The sequence below is a fragment of the Panthera tigris genome, chromosome C1 (assembly GCF_018350195.1).
Source record: "Panthera tigris isolate Pti1 chromosome C1, P.tigris_Pti1_mat1.1, whole genome shotgun sequence".
In the NCBI taxonomy this organism is placed as follows: Eukaryota; Metazoa; Chordata; class Mammalia; order Carnivora; family Felidae; genus Panthera; species Panthera tigris.
Window position 1 is genome coordinate 140,601,757 of NC_056667.1, and position 20,098 is coordinate 140,621,854.

Genomic DNA, 20,098 nt, shown 5'->3' on the forward strand with positions numbered 1-20,098 from the left:
TGGTTCTCCTCATTTTTACAAGATATAATTTTCTAGTTCTATTCTGTTTCAGTGAGGTCGTATGACTATTTCTGGCCAATGAGATGTGAGACAAAATGACATCAGCACTTCTAAATTACCGCATTTAATTGCTGGTGCAAGACTCTGCAGACTTCATTTTTCTCCACCTCCATGATTTGGGAAGCGTGTCTTGAGATGGGGCCTTAAGTGATTAGGACAAAAAGACTCCCCCTACCAACCTCTGTTGAACTTTCAACATGAATGAGAATTAAACTTTTGTTTCATTAGGCCTCAGAAATTTGGGAGGTTGTTAATACAACATAACCTAAGCTATCCTGACTGATAAATCTACAAAGGGCAAGAAGGATTCATGATTTCACATAATTATCTTTCCTGACTTATATGCTGACAGTGTCTTTTCATACATTAAGTAGAGCTGTCTCTTCCTAGACAATCTAAGGCTTCCTAACTTAATACACAAGAGTCGATATCTTTTGGCAAATTCTCAAAGGAAACTTTCTTCCTGTAAAATCTCTAAAACTCTAAAAATAGACAGGAGAGCCAATGGTTGATTTTTGAGATCTGGGCAGATTACACAAGGGTGGAACTGGTGAAAGGAGCCCAAGTCTGATTTTCTATGGTAAGTAACATTTATCAAAAACATTTATCAAAAAATTGTGAATATTTAGAATTGAATGAACTTATCTATTTTGCTGCTGAAAAAAATGCTCCCAAAAGAAACAAAAGTGACTATTCCAAACCTTGCCTTAAATATTAGGAAAACATTCTTTCTGATCGTCTGTCTGCGACAGGCTAAAAATCATACCTTTTGTGCCAATCAAAATTAAATAAGGTTCTTCAAATTTTTCTCAATATTTTGAGCTTGAAATAAGCTTACTATTCCCAAAGAACAACTGATATATGAGACATTTTTCCCCTAAAACAGTGAATATGAAGATTTATTATAAATTTCCAGTTTTTAGGCACCATCTCTCATTCTAAAGAGAAATGTGAAAGCAATGAGATCTTCTTTTAAGTCCATTTACTTTGAGAGAGAAGGAGAGAGAGTGCAACCAGAGGAGGGGCAGAAAGAGAGAGACAGCATCCCAAGCAGGCTCCATACTGTCAGCACGGAGCCCGATTCAGGGCTCAAACTCACAAACCATGAGATGATGACCTGAGCTGAAATCAGGAGTCAGATGCTTAACTGGCTCAGCCACCCAGGTGCCCCTTTCCTTTATTTTAGATGGCAGGCAGCATGAGTTAAGTTTAGGCATAGAATCTTTTTCTAAAGCCTTTTATTTCTGCCAACATTTTACTATAAATTTACTTCTGCCATTGGCTCCTTATGAAACATACCATATTAGGATAAAAGCTGTTCACACGTTCTTTACCAAAAAGAATTTTACCTTCTCTGAATAGAAACCTTGCATTTTACTGTTTAGTTTCTACAACTTAAAAACAATGGGATGCTAAGGAACTGGGTCTCTCTCAAACTCAAAGGCATGTGCTTTCATCTTCAGGCACTCCCCTGCATCCAGCGTGATAAGTGAGGAGTCCCTAGCTTTGCATTTACCTCTCCCTTTATTCTAAGGATGTCATTCCCTTAAGCTTATTCTTCCCCTTACAAGTGTAAAGGAAAGACAATTATGGCCTTTACAAGTTCTATTTGACGAAGGTGTCTTGGAAAGAATCAGGGGACCCTTGACACTCTGGGAGAAGAAAATGTTAAATAAAAAGACCACACTCAGATCTGAAAAATATCTTTGGGGCTCTGGAGTAAAATGCTATACAATGGGAAAGAGGGAAATGATCACCCTTGAAGTTCCTTGAAATTCAAAGTCTACAGAAATCACAAACAGCTGAATATAACAGTTCTTTGGGAAATGTTGAGCGAAGTCTGCATGTTGGTGGACCTGGGGCCAAAAGAGAATTGGCCCACATGCCCACGACAGAATGAGCCAACATAGCAGGGGGACAACTGCATCACTTATGATTGATTTCAATGGACATGGCACCTGTCCACATCATTTATGAACAAACAAAACTTTTTAATACAGTACATTTACTGCACTTGTAAGCATGCAGCAGAGTTTGAAACAAGAATTCAAAAACATGGAAATATATTTTTGTATCTAAGAATAAATGGACACTTAAGAATTCAAGTTCTCGTTTTTTAAAGGAAAGGGATATTCATTTTTGTCACACATGGACAGTGTTTTGGGCTCAGAAGCTCTAATATTCATCTAATTCCATGCCTCTATTCTTCAAAGTATGCTATGCAAGCCTGACCTAGAGAACATTTGACCACTTCTACTTCTCCACCTCCATTCGTCTCCCGTTGAAAGTAAATGTTAACTAAATCCTCTAAAATTTCTTCATCCATCATCTGAAGATCTTCCATTCCAGTGAGAAGCACTGTCCTCCTAGATATTCCTGAAAATGCCTAAAAGGAAAATACAAAAGATAAATAGAAACTTTTCTAAGACATTTGAATTGCAAAACTTTATAAGCTCTGCTTAATACTTCAGACCTTATCTTAGAAGAGACAAGGAGCCTCAGAACGACTTTTCAAGCAACAGAATATCTAAGTCGGATCTGAGTTTCAGAAAGATAACTCAGGCAGCATTATGACAAATGGAGGAAAGAAGGGCATCCCTATGGACAGAAGGACCATAGTGACAGAAGTAGTCAGAGGTGGAAGTAACAAGACTGAATGACCAAATGAATGTTGGAGGTGAAGCAAAATGAGGAATTAAGCATGAGCTGTAGCTTTCAGGTTGGTGGACTATGTAAGACTGTGGTGCCATTTAGTACCTAAGTAGGAACAGTACAGATAATGAGTTCAGAGAAAATGAGCAGGAAGAATCATTTTTAATGCCCAATGACAGTAGACACATGAAAGATATGTAGCTATGTCTCCATATACAAAAATATTATGTCATTACCTGAGTACTTTCAGTTTTTAAAAAGAGTGTAATAAATTAAATAAGGTATAATTTCACACTAAAATATTTTTTAAAAAAGACACACTTATTTTGCACCAAGCAGATCTGAAGAAACTATTTTGATATTGCTCACTAATAAGTCTCAAACAGTAACAGACACAACTTCTTTATTTCTTGTGAGGTGGGGTTAAGCAATAAGTTCTCAAAATGAAGGAAAGAGATGACTTTACCTGAAAATTTTTCAAGTCTGTTTCTATGTATGGAGAAACAATAACTCTATAGTAGTTTTGATTTATACAAAGCGGATATTCTTTCTTTTTCAAAATCTTGTCAGCAACTAGAAGTAAATTTTAAAAAAATTATTTTCTTTTTAATATCATAAACATTTTTAACCAAAGTTAAAACTTTCTTCAAATGCAACATCACAGTAAATAGTGAATTTAGTGATTACATTTTTAAAAATTCTACAAAAAATTCAACAGTCCACTTTAAAGACTTTGCAGTACATAATTTTGGAAAATATAAGACCAAACAATAATGGGGTTTAAATAGATCTTCTGTCTTGAACTATCCACTGCAATCAGTCAATGCAGAAGTTTGTGATGTCCTCAGACAGATCTACTTTGAGCTCCATAAAATGCAATAACCATATGCAAAAAGTAGCCCACCCATCCTAACAAGACTGTGAGTTTCCCAGTTTCTCAAGAAGTATAATTGAAAACTATGATTACTGTATATAGGGGCGCCTAGGTGGCTCTCCTAGGTTAAGCATCCAACACTTGATTTAGGCTCAGATCATGATCTCACAGTTCATGAGTTTGAGCCCTGTGGGGGATTTTCTCTTTCCCTCTCTGTCCCTCACCTGCTTGTACACACTCACTCTCTCTCTCTCTCAAAATAGAAGAAACTTAAAAAAAAAGAATACTGTATATATACATTTTATAATATACACGTATACACACATATATAATTACTATATTACTACAATACATAAAATTTTATATAAAATTACTTAGTTGTCCTATAACTAATACATGATATTTTTCAGTAAGCTGATATAATGATGTTAACCAAGGGAGGGGAGGGATTTGATCGTTATCTAGAAACTGAAGGCAAATAACAAAAATTCATCAGTTTTCTCCAGCACAAAGAATAATCAGATTTATTTTGAGCAGCATTTTTCTCCTGGAGGGGAAAAAAATAATGTTTCAGATTGCATCAAGTTTAACAGAAACAGTACTTAAGAATATCGTATCACTATGTATGCTTTTTTGCCTCTCACCAGTCCATGTTGGATGGGCAATATGGTGCAGTGGTTAAGAGGGCAGGCCCCTGCTGGCAAGGATGTGGAGAAATTGAAACCCTGGTACAGTGCTGGTAAGAATATAAAACGGTAGAGCCACTGTGCAAAATAGTATGTCATCTCAAAACATTAAACATAGAATCACCATATGATCCAGGATTTCCAGAAAGATCTAGAAAGCCACTCAAGTAACCATAACTAAATAGTAGGAGAAAGGCAAGTTTAAGGAAATGTCTCCAGTTTTACTAAGTTAATGCTCTTTTTTTTTTTTTTAATTTTATTTTTTTAAGTAAATCTCTACACTCAACAGGGGGCTCGATCCCACAACCCCAAGATCAAGAGTTGCACATTCCACCAACTGAGCGAGACAGGAGCCCCTGCTCTTTATTATCAAGTTTCTTTAAAAAGCATGTATTACTTTGTTATGAAATAAACAATCAATCAATGTTTTTTTTAAATTGTATACCTGGCTTTCTTTTACATATGCCAACCCAGGAGAAACCCTAAGAACTGGATTAACTAGAGCAAGATATTTTTACATTGATAATCAGTTGAACATATTAACAAAAGCAGCTGCTGTAGAATTGTGTATTTTTTTTTAATGTTTAGTCTTTGAGAGAGAGAGACCGCGTGCATGAGAGAGGGGCAGAGAGAGAGGGAGACACAGAATCTGAAGCAGGTTCCAGGCTCCATGGCGTCACCCCAGAGCCACATGCAGAGCTCGAACCCACGAACTGTGAGATCATGACCTGAGCCGAAGTCGGATGCTTAACCAACTGAGCTGCCCAGGCATCCCAAATTGTATATTTTTAATCATAAGAATGTAAAGCCCCCTGAGATGATTTGGTAAAAACTCCATTTCTACCTAAAAAGGGAACAGATGTCTCACTGTTCTTTCCATTCATGCCTTGCCTTCCCTGGAATCTACTCCCTCCAACTAAGAGACCGTTGTCCATCTTAATAGGTGGGATAGGAAGTGATAGTTTACACATGTGTTTCTAAATTTCTCTGCCACATACTCACTATAATTTGGGGTTCATTATTTACCCTCCCTAGGACTCAGTTTCCACATCAATAAAATGGGTACAACACCTGTCTCCAGAATTGTGCTATGGATAAGAGGAGACACATGTATAGAACACCTGGCTCTTTGCCTGGCATGTGCTGAGAATGCACAAAGTTGATGTGCTTGAAATATTATTCTCAGTAGCATTCACAGAAATCATTCTCAGGACTCCACCATTTTAAAAGGTTTTTTAAAAATCTATTATTATTCTACTTAATAAATTCCAAATAGAAGAAGTAGCAAAGGAATACTTTCAGAAATGGCAGAACATAGAGGCGCCTGGGTGGCTCAGTCGGTTAAGTGTCCAACTTGGGTTCAGGTCATGATCTCGCGGTCCATGGGACTGAGCCCCACATCGGGCTCTGTGCTGACAGCTCAGAGCCTGGAGCCTGCCTCAGATTCTGTGTCTTCATCCCTCTCTCTACCCCTCCCCCACTCATGCTCTGTCTCCATCTCTCAAAAAATGAATAAACGTTTAAAAACATTTTTTTAAAGAAATGGCAAACATAAATATAAATGGTAGAGTATTTTTTAACTTCCTACATGTGTGAATACCTCCAGTTTCCAAAAATGTAATCACAGCACTCCGGGACTGCTTATCATACTGCACGCATAGCACTTCTCCACCTCCGTTTCGGGACTTAGAAAAGCTCAGTTCTAGCTTGTCTCTCATCTGATCTTCAGGCAATTCATCAGGAATTTCAGTAACGTTGATCTTCACCTTAGACACTTCTACATGAACCTGGGAAATCGTTTCATATTCAGAAATATGGATGAGAAAAGTGCTCACATCTAACAGAATTCTAAAAAGCTTTAATCAACATGTTACCTGGAATCTGACTCCCGAATTTAATGGAACTGGCTTGGCCATAACCTCCACATCTACATCCTCTATCTGCACATGATGTTTCCCCATTCTGATGACATTTTGGGCAACTGAAAAATAATTTGGGAGTATTAATTTCCAATATTTCAATAAATTTTTTCACTTCTGGTTAAGAACAAATTATCCTAAATATTTAAAATTTTCTTGAATTCTAAAGGATCTAGGGGCGACTGGGTGGCTCAGTCAGTTGAATGTTCGACTTTGGCTCAGGTCATGATCTCGCAGTGCATGAGTTTGAGCCCAGCATCAGGCTCAGTGCTGACAGCTCGGAGCCTGGAGCCTGTTTCAGATTCTGTGTCTCCCTCTCTCTTTGTCCCTCCCCCGTTCATGCTCTGTCTCTCTTTCTCTCGACAATAAATAAGACATTTTTTAAAAATTAAAATAAAATAAAATAAAATAAAATAAAATAAAATAAAATAAAATAAAATAAAGGATTTAATTTTTTTTAATTTTCTTAGGGCTTCTAAGTGATAATGGTCTTGCCACCAAAGCAACAAATAAATATATTAACGTCAAAATATCAAAATACATCAGCAAAAATGACAAAACTTCCAGTTATAAGATGACGGAGTACCAGGGATGCCATGTACAACATGGTGACTACAGCGAACACTGCTGTGCAGTATACAGGAAAGGGGTTAAGAGAGTAGAGCCTAAGTGTTCTCATGACAAGCAAAAAAAAATCCTTTTTCCTTTTTTTTTTTTTTTTTTTTTTGTTGTTGTAGCTATAGGAATTCTTTTCATTGCACATAAACGAGAAGATGGATGTTGGCTGCACCTACTGTGGTCATCATTTCACAATACATGTAGATCAATGCATCATGCTGTACACCTTAAACTTACATAGTGATATGTATCAATTATTTCTCAGTAAAACTGGAAATAAGTGATAGTGTAGAAATTCTCATCAGGGTGCCTGGGTGGCTCGGTCGGTTGGGCTTCCGACTTCGGCTCAGGTCATGATCTTACAGTCCGTGAGTTCGAGCCCCGCATCAGGCTCTGTGCTGACAGCTCGGAGCCTGGAGCCTGTTTCAGATTCTGTGTCTCCCTCTCTCTCTGCCCCTCCCCTGCTCATGCTCTGTCTCTCTCTGTCTCAAAAATAAATAAAAACATTAAAAAAAATAAATAAAAATTAAAAAAAAAAGAAATTCTCATGAAGTTCTAGATTCAGCTCTTAAGAGATAAGCCTGGTGATTCTTTAGAAATTCATATATTATTTCAGCACAGCCACACACCCTTCCTCTCCACGGTTCACAGAATGACCAGAGAATTTCCTTAGTGCATTAAGGCACAGCCAGAAACTTCTTCCACGTTAAGTAAGCTGGAAAAACTTTTGTGTCAGTGTCATTCTGACAATCTTATTTATCATTTGTCACTTCTCTTTAATATGCCAAAAACCAAAGAAATAAATTCTCATTTTTGTCTTTCTTAAGGTTTACATATTAAAGACCACACGGGCTTGAATATCAAAGTGCAAATCTTTTTTTTTTTTTTTTTTTGCCATATTTAATGAAGAATGTTACTTTTGCTAAAATGCCCTGGAGATCATTCATTAAAAAGATGATAGCTTATACCAATCACAAAACTATCAAATCTAATTTATTTGTGCAAATGGGAGAGGCTCAGTAATATAATTATGCCAAAAATTAAAACTCCAGACAGCAACTATAGTTCAGTTTAAAATGCATGTGGGTGTGTATTTATTTTTAATTATGTGATATGAGAGTTTGTAACACCTCAACTGTTAATACAGAGCTGTTTAACCTAATTTGTCACAAAGATAAGAGATGCCCACTCCCAGTCCTATAAATCTCACATGTGTTTGTGACAACCGAACAGCATACGCACCACAGATGAAGGAAGAGAGAAACAGGCTAAAAGGCAGGGCGTTGTCTTGTGGGAATTCACACTCATTGTACTGAGATATGACTGGATAACTTGAATTACAACTTACGTTCTTGTTAGTGGCAACAGGCAACAACAGAAAATGTCAATGAAGTAACAGTTAGATGATGTTCTTTCCTTTCCACACCCCCCCCCCGCCCCGACCCAAACTCCAACATCTGGTGATCTGACGCAGCTGAAAGGGACCACTTGCTTTTCAGCTTTTGTGACTCTGACTATCAAAAGCCAACTTCTGTTTAATTGTGTATGAGCCCAAAGTTGTCCCAGGGGAGCAAGACCTCAGAGCTGGGCCAAGAGTGGAAACAGCGATGCAGCTGTTTCTGAAGAGAACCCTATTCCCAGCATTCCCAGGTAATTCCTGCACAGAATCCCTGCCTCCCAAATCCTCGCTTTTGATTATATCCCCATCACCATTGCCGACTGCCAACACAGGGCTCTTGGCACCCTCATCTGTAGAAGCAGACCCAGGGTGGACCCATGGTGAACGAACAGTATGTGCCTATGCTAACCTGCTAGAATGTCTTTCCTTTTAACATTTATTTGCAGACTATGGTGATGGACCAGGTGTACGGAGACACAAGTTATAACCATAGATTCTCAGAACCTGAGCACCGGAAGGGCTTAAGACCATCTGGACCCACCCCATAATGTGACAAATACAAGAACGAAGGCCCAGCATAGTGGCCTGCTCCGAGGACTGCTGGTCTAGGAGAAAGAACATGGGTCCTCAGGGTTTGGCTCTCAGCTTTGCAATTTTTAACTGTATGAACCTTCAGCGAGTTCTTTATCTTTCCTTATCTGGAAAATTCCCAACAAGTAGCAATAATGACAGCTAACATTTATGAAGTGTTTATTATGTGTCAGATACCATGCGAAGTATTTTACCAACATTTCTCATTTAATACTCAACGCAGATCCCATGAGATAGGTACTACCACTGCCATAAAAATCTGAGATTTAGGAAGAACCCAACTAAAATCACACTTCTAGAAATGGGAAAATCTGGCATACAAAGCCAGATTCTCCTCACTAAGGAGAATAGAGTCCTACACCATGGCAGACTTAGCAAACATCAGGTCCCATTCCTAAACCTCAGTCTCTTGCACTCTTTCCATTCACCGGTCATGTGCCCTTAGGTAAGTCACTTAAACACCTGAGAATCTGTTTTCTTGGTTATAAGATGCAAAGAGTAATTCTCCTATCATATTGCTTTCACAGAGTCAAGTAAGTATAAAATGAGATGTCTTTAAGAACTTTGAGAACCATGTAGAGCTCTACTACCTTAAAATATTATTACTAGTTAAAAGTGGGGGGAGCTTCTGGGGGTTTAGTTGGATGGGTGTCCTACCCTTGATTTCAGCCCCTACCCTGAGTCAGGTCATAATCCCAGGGTCGTGGGATCGAGCCCTGCATCAGGCTCCTCACTGAGCATACAGCCTACTTGGAATTCTCTCTCCCTCTGCCCCCCCCCATCTCTCTCTCTCTCTCAAAAAAAAAAAAGTATTACTAGTAGTATTTGGAGGTAGCAGATGGAGTAAAAACACTAGTGTTGGACATCACAACACCTTGAGTCCCAGAGTCATGTTCTGAACAAATGATCATATTCAACGCTCTTTTTTTTTATTTTTTTTAACATTTATTTATTTATTTTTGAGAGACAGAGAGAGACAGAGCACAAGCGGGGGATGGGCAGAGAGAGAAGGAGACACAGAATCCGAAGCAGGCTCCAGGCTCTGAGCTGTCAGCACAGAGCCTGACATGGGGCTCGAACTCACAAACTGCGACATCATGACCTGAGCTGAAGTCGAACGCCCAACCGACTGAGCCACCCAGGCGCCCCACTCAACGCTCTTAATGTCTGAGTTTTCTCATCAAAAAATGGGGACAATCCTACCTGCCCCAAGGTGTTACTATGAGATGAGATGAAATGACAAATATTAAAATTATAAAGCAATAGCCAAATATCTATGAAAGCTCTTTGAAAGTGCCTGTGCTTTCCAAAAGTAACATGATCGAATTTTTGAACATTACTCATACCTTCTTCTTTTTCAAAGGTGATAAGGGCTTGTCCTTTCTGTAGCTCATAAAGAACTTGCGAGCTCACTTGAAATGAACAGGAGACATTTAAAAACTGGCTGTCATTCTCAGGATTCTCTAAAGATGTGAATTTCATCTCTGTTTCAGGAATATCCTCTTTAATCTAATTTAAACAGAAATGTTTGATTAAAATGAAGACAAGAAATAACTTAAGCCCTTCCTGTGATAATGTGATTTGATCATCCAATAATTCATTCTCCACTGATTTCAGAACCCCACAGAATGCTAAGTGTGGTCTTAGTGAATATCTTTAGTAATTACTTCTTCCCAGATGCTGATCCTTTAATATTATTTCCCAGATGAAATTATAAGTATATAATCTCTCATTTTATCTAATCAATGTTTAAACTAGCCAATATTGGATGGTGTTCGATTCTAAAGTCTATATCATTCCTGTAGATAAGTACCTTTTAAACAACTATACCAATAATAGGGTATCCTACAAGGGAATCATAAGACAATATGTTTATTCTCATTGCAAAGTGTTATAAATTAGAGTTGCATATATACTAAGTTTATTTTAATAGCAAACCCAGATAATTTCATCCAAAAAGAAAGCCTCCCAAATTATATGATTTAATAATTGTCAAATTTAAATTCCCCCTTCCCCAACACCTGCCCATCAACTTTTTAAAAAAAAAATTTTAACGTTTATTTATTTTTGAGAGAGACAGAGCTTGAGTAGGGGAGGGGCAGAGAGAGAGGGAGACACAGAATCCGAAGCAGGCTCCAGACTCTGAGCTGTCAGCACAGAGCCCGACGCGGGGATTGAACTCATGGACCGTGAGATCATGACCTGAGCTGAAGTCGGACTGTGCCCATCAACTTTTTAACCATTACCAAACTTAGATTTATAAAAATGTGAAGGGACACTATCAACAAGATTCATAATCTGAAGGATAAAGTTAAGTGGTTATACTTATCTGTTTAAAATCATTGGGATTAACAGACATATACAACTATACATAAATGCACAAATGAATCTGTTGTTTGCATTTCTATTTCCCATGATTATTTTACATGCTGAAAGAAAATTTGTGTGTTATTGCAAAGGGGTTAGAAATATTCAATGAGGGGCGCCTGGGTGGCTTGGTCGGTTAAGCGTCCGACTTCAGCTCAGGTCATGATCTCGCGGCCGTGAGATCGAGCCCCGCGTCGGGCTCTGTGCTGACAGCTCAGAGCCTGGAGCCTGTTTCAGATTCTGTGTCTCCCTCTCTCTCTGCCCCTCCCCTGTTCATGCTCTGTCTCTCTCTGTCTCAAAAATAAATAAACGTTAAAAAAAAAATTTTTTTAAGAAATATTCAATGAGTTATTTGACCTAATTTCACATTTGTTCTATATCTTCACATGTAACTTCAGTAGAATCTCTGATTTCCATAAGTCCAGTTTCAAAACAATTGGCAGTGTCTGAGAATAGGCGGAGTGTTTCCCAATAATGTGGAAATACCCAATATACCTTGAAAAGTCGAGAGCTTTCTGGAATGAAAGTGCCTGATTCTGGTCTTGGGCACACTTGGCCAGGAGCAATGCATGTATGCTCTCTGGACCATAGTTTCAGTCCTCTGTAAACTGTATCAGCTGAGCTGGCTGGGTTCCCAAGATCCTTTGAGTGACAGGACTGGCTGATTTCATCTCCAGTCTGAGAAGTAACTACAATTGTAACAGTGTCCCGTAAGTCCCATAAACATGGGGAACTCCACTTCCTGATATTCAATATCCTATCCCCCATTTCAGAAACAAAATATGACAATGCTTTATGCATTTTAACTGTTTAAAGGAACAGTATGAGTTGTCATGGAGAAAAAGGAGTGAAAGTTATGTCTAATTCAAATACAGGAAAATTTAGGAGAGGATTTAAATGGTGAAGATATATGTCCAATTTTTTTAAACTGTGAAATCCATTTAAGTTACTTGCATGAAGAGAACAATAAAGGCACTTAGTGAGAAGACGAAGAATTTGATCCCAAAGTGATTGATAATAACCGTTTTGTTTTGTTTTGCATTACCATATACATAAATAAAAATTTAAAAACATACACATAAATATAAAAAAATGTATTATCAGAAACGTACAGTCAGATGAAATTTTACAAAACGATCACACACATGTGACCAGCACCCAGATCAATAAACAGAACATGACCAACACCCAGAAACCCTCTTGGGTTCTCTTCCAGTTCCTACCTGCCTCCAAGGGCAACCAGGATGCTAACTTTTAACATCCTGCTGTTATGCGTTATTTAAATGGAAGCATATGGGGGCACCTGAGTGGCTTAGTGGGTTAAGCACCTGACTTCAGCTAAGGTCATGATCTCGCAGTTCATGCGTTTGAGCCCCACGTCAGGCTCTGTGCTGACAGCTCCGAGTCTGGAGCCTGCTTTGGATTCTGTGTCTCCCTCTCTCTCTGCCCCTCCCCCACTTGTGCTCTGTCTCTTTTCTCTCACAAATGAATAAACGTTAAAAAAATGTTTTAATTAATAAAAATAAAAATAAATGGAAGCACTTGGTATATCCTCTTTTACGTTTTTTGGCTCAACATTGTGTTTATGAAATCCATCCATGTGGCTGCATATAGCTGTGATCTGTTCATTCTCATTGCTGTATGGTATTCCATTGTGTGAATACACCCCAAATTAATAATTCAGTCTAGTGGGGAGGGACAGTTGAGTTGTTGTCAGTTTGGGGCTATTACAAACAATGGTGCCATCAATGTTTACAGTGTTTTAAAAGTGAATTCTGTGTAACTAAATTGTTTTTTCGGAAAAATGGTGTCCGTTAAGAATGTGATATACAAAATAAAGAGGTACCTGGGAGTTTATGGTGGACTCTTGTAACTCGGCCTCAAGCCTTTGGATCTCCTCCTTTAACTGAGTATTCTCCTTTGCAATTTTATCAATTAATCTCTAAAAAATATCAAACAGCACCAAAAAATTAAACAGCTCCTGACTTCATTTTTCTAAACAAATTAAAGAAGCTAAATTTCTATCATCTTGATAAAGGCAAAGAAAGACATCATCATTATCACCTAATAATTCTCCTACCACTGACAAGTAGTATTATCTCCATCATGCAAACAAGGAAACTACCTTTCACACTAGACCAAGGTCACAGACATTTTTATAGTGGGGCAAGGATTGAGACCCAGACCTGAATCTCATTTCAGTGTAACTCCTTGCCTGGCTATTTGTGACAACAATATGACTTTTAAATTGCACTATAATTGTGGACATATGTTACTCAAAGGCAATTTAAAAAATTTTTGCTATGATTCCCACAGTACAGCTGCCTTGACATGCCACACATATGGCCCTGGGTAAGTGGCTTAAGCTACCTGAACCCCCATCCCCTCATGGGTCTCATCAGATAATTGCTAAGAAAGCTCTTAACTTCTGGGTGCAAATCAAAAAAAGGAGGAAGGGAGTGAAAGAAAACAGCTAATGTTGTAAGCCTTGTAAGAGAAAGAACAGAAATACGATTCTTTTTGTAAGGTTTGAATAATGGAAATAAAATTTTTGAAAAAAATTCAAAGTAATGTTGGACAAAAACATACAAAACATGCCTCACTGCAAAACTAATAGATATAAATTAATTTTTAATAGTACCCAGTAATTTTTACCTCTCTTTGTTCATCTTTCATAAATTCTTCCTCTAACCAAAGCTCCTCGTGAACTTGGCTTTTGTTATTTCCACTGTCTGCCATGATTCCTAATTATTACAAAAAAGTAAATATTTTAAAAATCACACATATACACAAATTCAAGAAGAAATAACTTTTATCCTTTTACAGAAGAAGAAATGTATTTTTGTTATATTTTTTCCCTATCATCAAAGTTTTTATTATCATGTGGCTTATATTTGAACAATGCCTATATTTCAAATAACTTTCATACCTATACAGACATAAAAGGGGTCTAGAAATCCTTTGCTTTTCAACACAATGATAGAAAATAACAGGGGTGCCTGGGTGGCTCAGTCAGTTAAGCATCTGAATCTTGATTTTTGGCTCAGGTCATGATTTCATGGTAGTAGGCCGAGCTCTGCATCAGGCTCTATGCTCACAGCTCTCTCTCCCTCTCTCTCTGCTCCTCCCCTGCTCATGTGTGTGCTCAATCTCTCTCTCTCTCTTTAAAAAACAAATAAATAAATTTAAAAGAAAAAAACACAAGTCTAAAATTTTCTGAAAAAGGAAAGAAAATAACAGGTATTAATATTCCTTTGAGGTTCACATCTTAATCATAACATGGTGCCCCATATTAAAAGATAACTATTTTGGTCTTTTCAAAGATTTTGATTTATCTAATTCTTCCTATTGTACTCCCCAAATGTAAATGGAGTAGAAAGGCCCCAAACACCCTTCCTCTGCATGTACGGAAATTCTTATCAGAATTTTCACAAATCCTCCCCTGTCCAGACACCTGAATAGGAAAAAAATTACATCTTTACTTCTTTTTTTTTTTCTTAACATTTATTTATTTTTTGAGAGACAGAGAGAGACAGAGCACGAACAGGGGAGGGGCAGAGACAGAGGGAGACACAGAATCTGAAGCAGACTCCAGGCTCTGAGCTGTCAGCACAGAGCCCGATGCGGGACTCAAACTCACGAACCGTGAGATCATGACCTGAGCTAAAGTTGGTCACTTAACTGACTTAGCCACCCAGGTGCCCCCAAAATTACAACTTTACTTCTAACAACCTCTCACTGAAACATCTCTCTTCAGATATGAACATAAGGCAACAAGCCACACAGTATTTGCAGCACCTGGACAAAAGTCACCAAGAGGACACAAATATTTTCATAAAATATTGTAACTGTTGCAGAAGTCCTGAAATATGTTTGTGTTTAACCTTGTTTCAAAATGATGGCAGCTACTAAACTCATTACTAGGTATTGTGATATGCTGTAATATATTGATGTATATTACTATATCAAAAATTTGCTTTTTTAAATATTTTGATAATCATATTTCAATATAATTGGTTTCCTTTGTAATTGTCTATATATTATTTTATACATTAAAAAAAAATTTAAAGGCCTATAGGCTTTATCAGACTGGCAAGGAATCCATGGCACAAAAAAAGTAAACATTTGCCTGCATATGAATTTACCAGATGTAAGTCCCAGATCAAAATTGAGACAAGGAATAATATAACAACTATTTTTATTGCTTTAAAAACATATTAAAAACCAGTTTGTGATATAATATAATCCTCTAAAATTTCAAGAGCTAAATTCTCACTACTCCTGTAGAAGAAACAGGAAAAATATTTATCCTGTTTTTATCCTGTTTATTAAAATAAAATATTATTTTATTTAAAAATAAAACAGAAGATTGGGGGGCCTAGGTGGCCCAGTCAGTTGGCCATCTAACTCTTGGTATCAGCTCAAATCATAATCTCATGGTTCGTGAGTTTGAGCCTCACATCGGGCTCTGCCCTAACAGGGAGCCTGCCACAGATTCTCTTTCCCTCTCTCTTTGCCCCTCCCCTGCTCCTGCTCCCTCCCTCTCAAAATAAATAAAAAAACATTTTAAAATTAATTAATTAGGGGCACCTGGGTGGATCAGTCGGTTAAGCTTCCGACTTTGGTTCAGGTCATGATCTTGCGGTTTGTGAGTTCGAGCCCCGTGTCAGGCTCTGTGCTGACAGCTCAGAGCCTGGATCCTGCTTCAGATTCTGTGTCTCCCTCTCTCTCTGTCCCTCCCCTGCTCATGCTCTGTCTCTCTCTGTCTCTCAATAATAAATAAATGTTAAAATTTTTTTAAAAAATTAAAATTAATTAATTAAATAAAATAGAAGACTGGCAAAAAAAAAAATAGTGTGAACACTAGCAGTTTCCAAAAACAGAGGGAATCACGTAGCACCTGGATCTTGGTTTCTAATCTATTCTCCAATAAACAGAACCAGGGCTCCTTGGAACAATGGCTGATTCTACCTATGGGACAAGAAATATACAAGATAAGCCTGGAGCTTCCAATGGTCAAACATACATAAAGGGGGTTTTTCAAGTAAGTAAATATACAAAAGATAAAAGGAGTCAGGTTTTTCATTGCCAGGGAAGGTAATTATAAATATAGAAAGAAAACTAGAATGAATGCTATGGATTAGAAATGGAGATATCAGTGTAATCTCATGATATCCATAGGCAGAATGACAGAAAGATACATACATGCTGTACATATCTATCTGTATATATATACCTAGCTCTGTCTGCTGAGAGGGCCTGGAAGAAAAGACAATAGCAATGAGTACACCTAGCCCCCAGAATTTGGTTTCTGATACCATCCTCCACTACAAGGAACCAAGGATTTTCAGAGAAATGGTTGATACCAGGACTGGGACAGGAAAAATACAAAATAAGCACCTAATGTTGCCAGAAAGCAAGGAAGTGCTCAAAGAATGATGAGGGCATGTCGAAAAGACATGAAACCCAGCTTGAGGAGGTTCTCACTGGCCAAATCTGGGACTAAATAAAGCATAAAAATAAATAATGACACTGAGTATCATTATGAATTAAGCATAAAAAAAGTCCACTGAGTAAATTAAAAATCTATGAGTCCATACCAACATACATACATACATAAATTGAAATTTTGGTAAGAAAAAGACCATCCAGTTAGTTTCAAAATACTTCCACACAACTGGGGCACCTGGGTGTCTCAGTCGGTTAAGTGTCCGACTTCAGCTCATGATCTCACGGTTTGTGAGTTCAGGCCCCGCGTCAGGCTCTGTGCTGACAGCTCAGAGCCTGGAGCCTGCTTAAGATTCTGTCTCCCTCTCTCTCTGCCTCTCTCTCTCTCTCTCTCTCTCTCTCTCTCTCTCTCTGTCAATAATAAATAAAGGTTAAAAAAATTAAAAAAATACTTCCATACAACATATTAATTTCAAAGGGTAAAAAGTAGCTTTACATTGAAGAAGCCGGGCAGATGCCACCATAATAAAATAAACAAAGTAAATAATGAAATAAGCCAAAATCATCTGCCATCTGATAGGGTGCACTTAGAACACAGCATGACTTCTATGATATTCCTGCCAAAGATACATAATCTGAATCTCAGTATGAGGAAACATTAGATAAACTGGCCTGTTCTCTCCAAAAGTGTTAAGCTCATGAAAGCCAGTGAAAGGCTGAGAAACTCTTCCAGACAGAAGGAGACTAAAGGGACATCACAACTAAATGCAGTACATGACTCTGAATTGGGCCTTTTTGCTACACAGGATATTATTAGTACAACTGTCAAAATGTGAATGGGATCCAAGGATTTGATGGCAGTAATGTATCAATATTAATTTGATTTTGATGACTGAATTTTAGTTATGTAGAGAATATGTTTTGTGTAGGAAATATATATTCAAGAATTCCAGAGCAACGGGTCTTGAAGTTAAAATCTTATTCTCAAATAATTCAGGAAAAAGGAAAGTTGTTTGTATTGTACTTGCAACTTTTCTGTAAGTATGAGATGGTTTCAAAATATATTAGTAGCTCCCTATTGCACCAACTACAGAATCCTTTTAATGAGACTCAACAGTCATCTGAGGTCTTACACAATCTAACCAAAACTTACTTTCTAGTCTTATTCAGACAACTTCTACACTAAGCACCCTAACCATACTGAACACTTGAAGGTCCCTCTTTTCCCTCCTGTCCCTCAATATGTCATACACTTCCTCTCCTCTCAACCTTAATGAAATTCTACTGTTCTTCAAGGTCCATCCCAAATTTCCCCCAAGTTTTTAAAGCCTTTTCTGCTTCCCCTAAAGGACATTACTTCTCCCTCTTTTATCTCTTTTGGAGAGCTTTAATTATTTGTGTGCCTGTGTCATTTTCCATGACTAGATGGTTATGACCTTGAGGCCAAGGACCATGTCCACTCCTCCTTGCATCCACTCAGAGCACAATATAAGAATACACACTGACAACTGTGGTATCTTAACTAGTATTTGTTCTGCTCAGGACATTCCATACATGTGAAGTTCTCTTATTACATTTCCGGAAAGCAGAAATGGCAACATTATTTGTCTGATTGCTTTTTTTTAAATCAATATTTTTAAGAGTTTGTAATAAAGACTCTCAACATATTTAACTCATATAAATGGTCTACTACATAATATTCCCAGAACTTTTTTTGGTATATTTAGTGTCTGGATACTTCCCCTTTTTGCTTAGTGGGATGTACAGTAATAGGCTTCCTTTTATACCATCAAATAGTAGGCAAAATAATGACCCTCTCAAAGTTGCCCATGCCTAATCCCCAGAATCTATGAATATGTCAGATTACAATTAAGGTTGTAGATTGAATCAAGGTCACTAATCAGACGACTTTAAAATATGAAAATCATTCTGGATTATCCATGGGGCCAATATAATCATGAGGGCCCTTAAAAGTAAAGAGGAAAGCCAAAGAGCAGAGTCAGAGTGAGATGTGACAACAGAATAATGTTCAGAGAGATGCAGTGATGCTGCCTTTAAAGATGGAGAAAGAACATCACTAAGCCAAGGAAGGAGGGCAGCATACAGAAACTGGAGGAAAAAAAAAGAAAATAGGTTCACCCCAGAAGCCTCCAGAAAGAAAAGCAACTCTGCAGACACTTGATTTTAGCCCACTGGGATCCAGGTTGGCCTTTTAACCTACAGACTTTTTTTAAAAATATATATATGAAATTTATTGTCAAATTGGTTTCCATACAACACCCAGTGCTCATACCAACAGGTGCCCTCTTCAATGCCCATCACCCACTTTCCCTGCCCCCCCACCCCCCATCAACCCTCAGTTTATTCTCAGTTTTTAAGAGTTTCTTATGGTTTGGCTCCCTCCCTCCCTCTTTTTTTTCCCCTCCCCCATGGTCTTCTGTTAAGTTTCTCAGGATCCACATAAGAGTGAAAACATATGGTATCTGTCTTTCTCTGTATGACTTATTTCACTTAGCACAATAACCTATAGACTTTCAAGATAATAAATTTGCGATTTTTAAGCCACTAAGTCTATGGTAATTCTTATGACAGCGAATGAAAAATCCAATGCAAATCATCACCACTCACCTACCACCTATTTTCCTAATATACTCATATCACTTTGTGCCAGGCCTGATAGAATGGAATCCTTCCATACGCCTGCCCCGCAGCAAATGACAGGAAATGAGGGGAAGGAAGAAAGGAAGTGGTTTTTAATACAATGGCGGTACACATATATAGTTTAAAAAAACAAAACAAAACAAAACAAACTCATGCATGTTCTAGAGACAGAAAAACTGCGTGCTCTCCTTTGGATCTCTTTCAAGAAAATCCTTGCATATTCCAAAAAGTGAGGCACAACTGCCAAACCCTGCACCTGACAAGGAGAGTAAATCTTAAGGAATCAAGTTCCCCTAAGAACTACATCGAGACACTCTCACAGGAACACTGAGGAAACACCAACCATGTTAAGTTTCAATTTCTCAAATTAAGCAAACCAAGAGGACGGGGTCAGAGGCCAGAGCGGGGGAGGGGATGGTGGTGAGACAGACGCGGCCCGCTTCACCCCCGCCCTGCACGCACCCTGGCGGCTGTGTCACCGTAGCGACCCCTCGGCTCACTGCCGGCCGCCGCCCCACTTGCCGCCCCGGGACCCGCGGAACCCGTCTCCCTCCCCACCCAGGGCCTCTCTAGGAGCAGGGATGGGGGGGGGGGGGGGGCAGGGCGCCACTCACCCGCCTCTCCGGTGGGACGCGGCTCCCAGCGAGGGCGCCCTTCCGGAAACTTCACCCGGCTGAGCGCGGAAGGAGCGTCGCCAGAAGTCCCGGGGTCGCACGCAAGGGCTGCCTTATCCCCAAATGCTCGTAGTTCGTAGTTCGGAGCAACAGCTTGGTTGCTAAAACCAAAAACAATTGCACCCCCCTCCCGCCGTCCCCCCCCCCCG

General features: G+C 38.6%; 1 protein-coding gene across 2 annotated transcripts; it reads right to left on the reverse strand.

Moving 5' to 3' along the window:
- Positions 1–1,179: 1,179 nt before the first annotated feature.
- NMI (N-myc and STAT interactor) lies at positions 1,180–20,098 on the reverse strand. Of its 2 annotated transcripts, none has more exons than XM_042994431.1 (8): positions 19,890–20,098; positions 13,822–13,910; positions 13,013–13,108; positions 10,146–10,308; positions 6,147–6,253; positions 5,873–6,059; positions 3,179–3,285; positions 1,180–2,446 (listed from the first exon to the last, which is right to left on the reverse strand). In XM_042994431.1, exons 2-8 carry the CDS (start codon positions 13,903–13,905, stop codon positions 2,261–2,263), a joined length of 930 nt encoding a protein of 309 aa, XP_042850365.1. In that variant the 5' UTR covers positions 13,906–13,910; positions 19,890–20,098; the 3' UTR covers positions 1,180–2,260. The 2 variants fall into 2 exon arrangements, with proteins under 2 accessions (XP_042850365.1, XP_007078596.1); XM_007078534.3 differs by lacking the exon at positions 19,890–20,098 and adding an exon at positions 19,243–19,323.

What these genes read in the sequence shown, in the direction of transcription:
- NMI (XM_042994431.1), bottom strand. Translation starts at nt 13,905, where the DNA reads ATGGCAGACAGTGGAAATAACAAAAGCCAAGTTCACGAGGAGCTTTGG. An exon ending in TGAAAGATGAACAAAGAGAG is followed by an intron (nt 13,109 to 13,821) that starts GTAAAAATTACT and finishes GATATTTTTTAG; the next exon opens with AGATTAATTGATAAAATTGC. An exon ending in CACCTTTGAAAAAGAAGAAG is followed by an intron (nt 6,254 to 10,145) that starts GTATGAGTAATG and finishes ATTATTTTTCAG; the next exon opens with TTGCCCAAAATGTCATCAGA.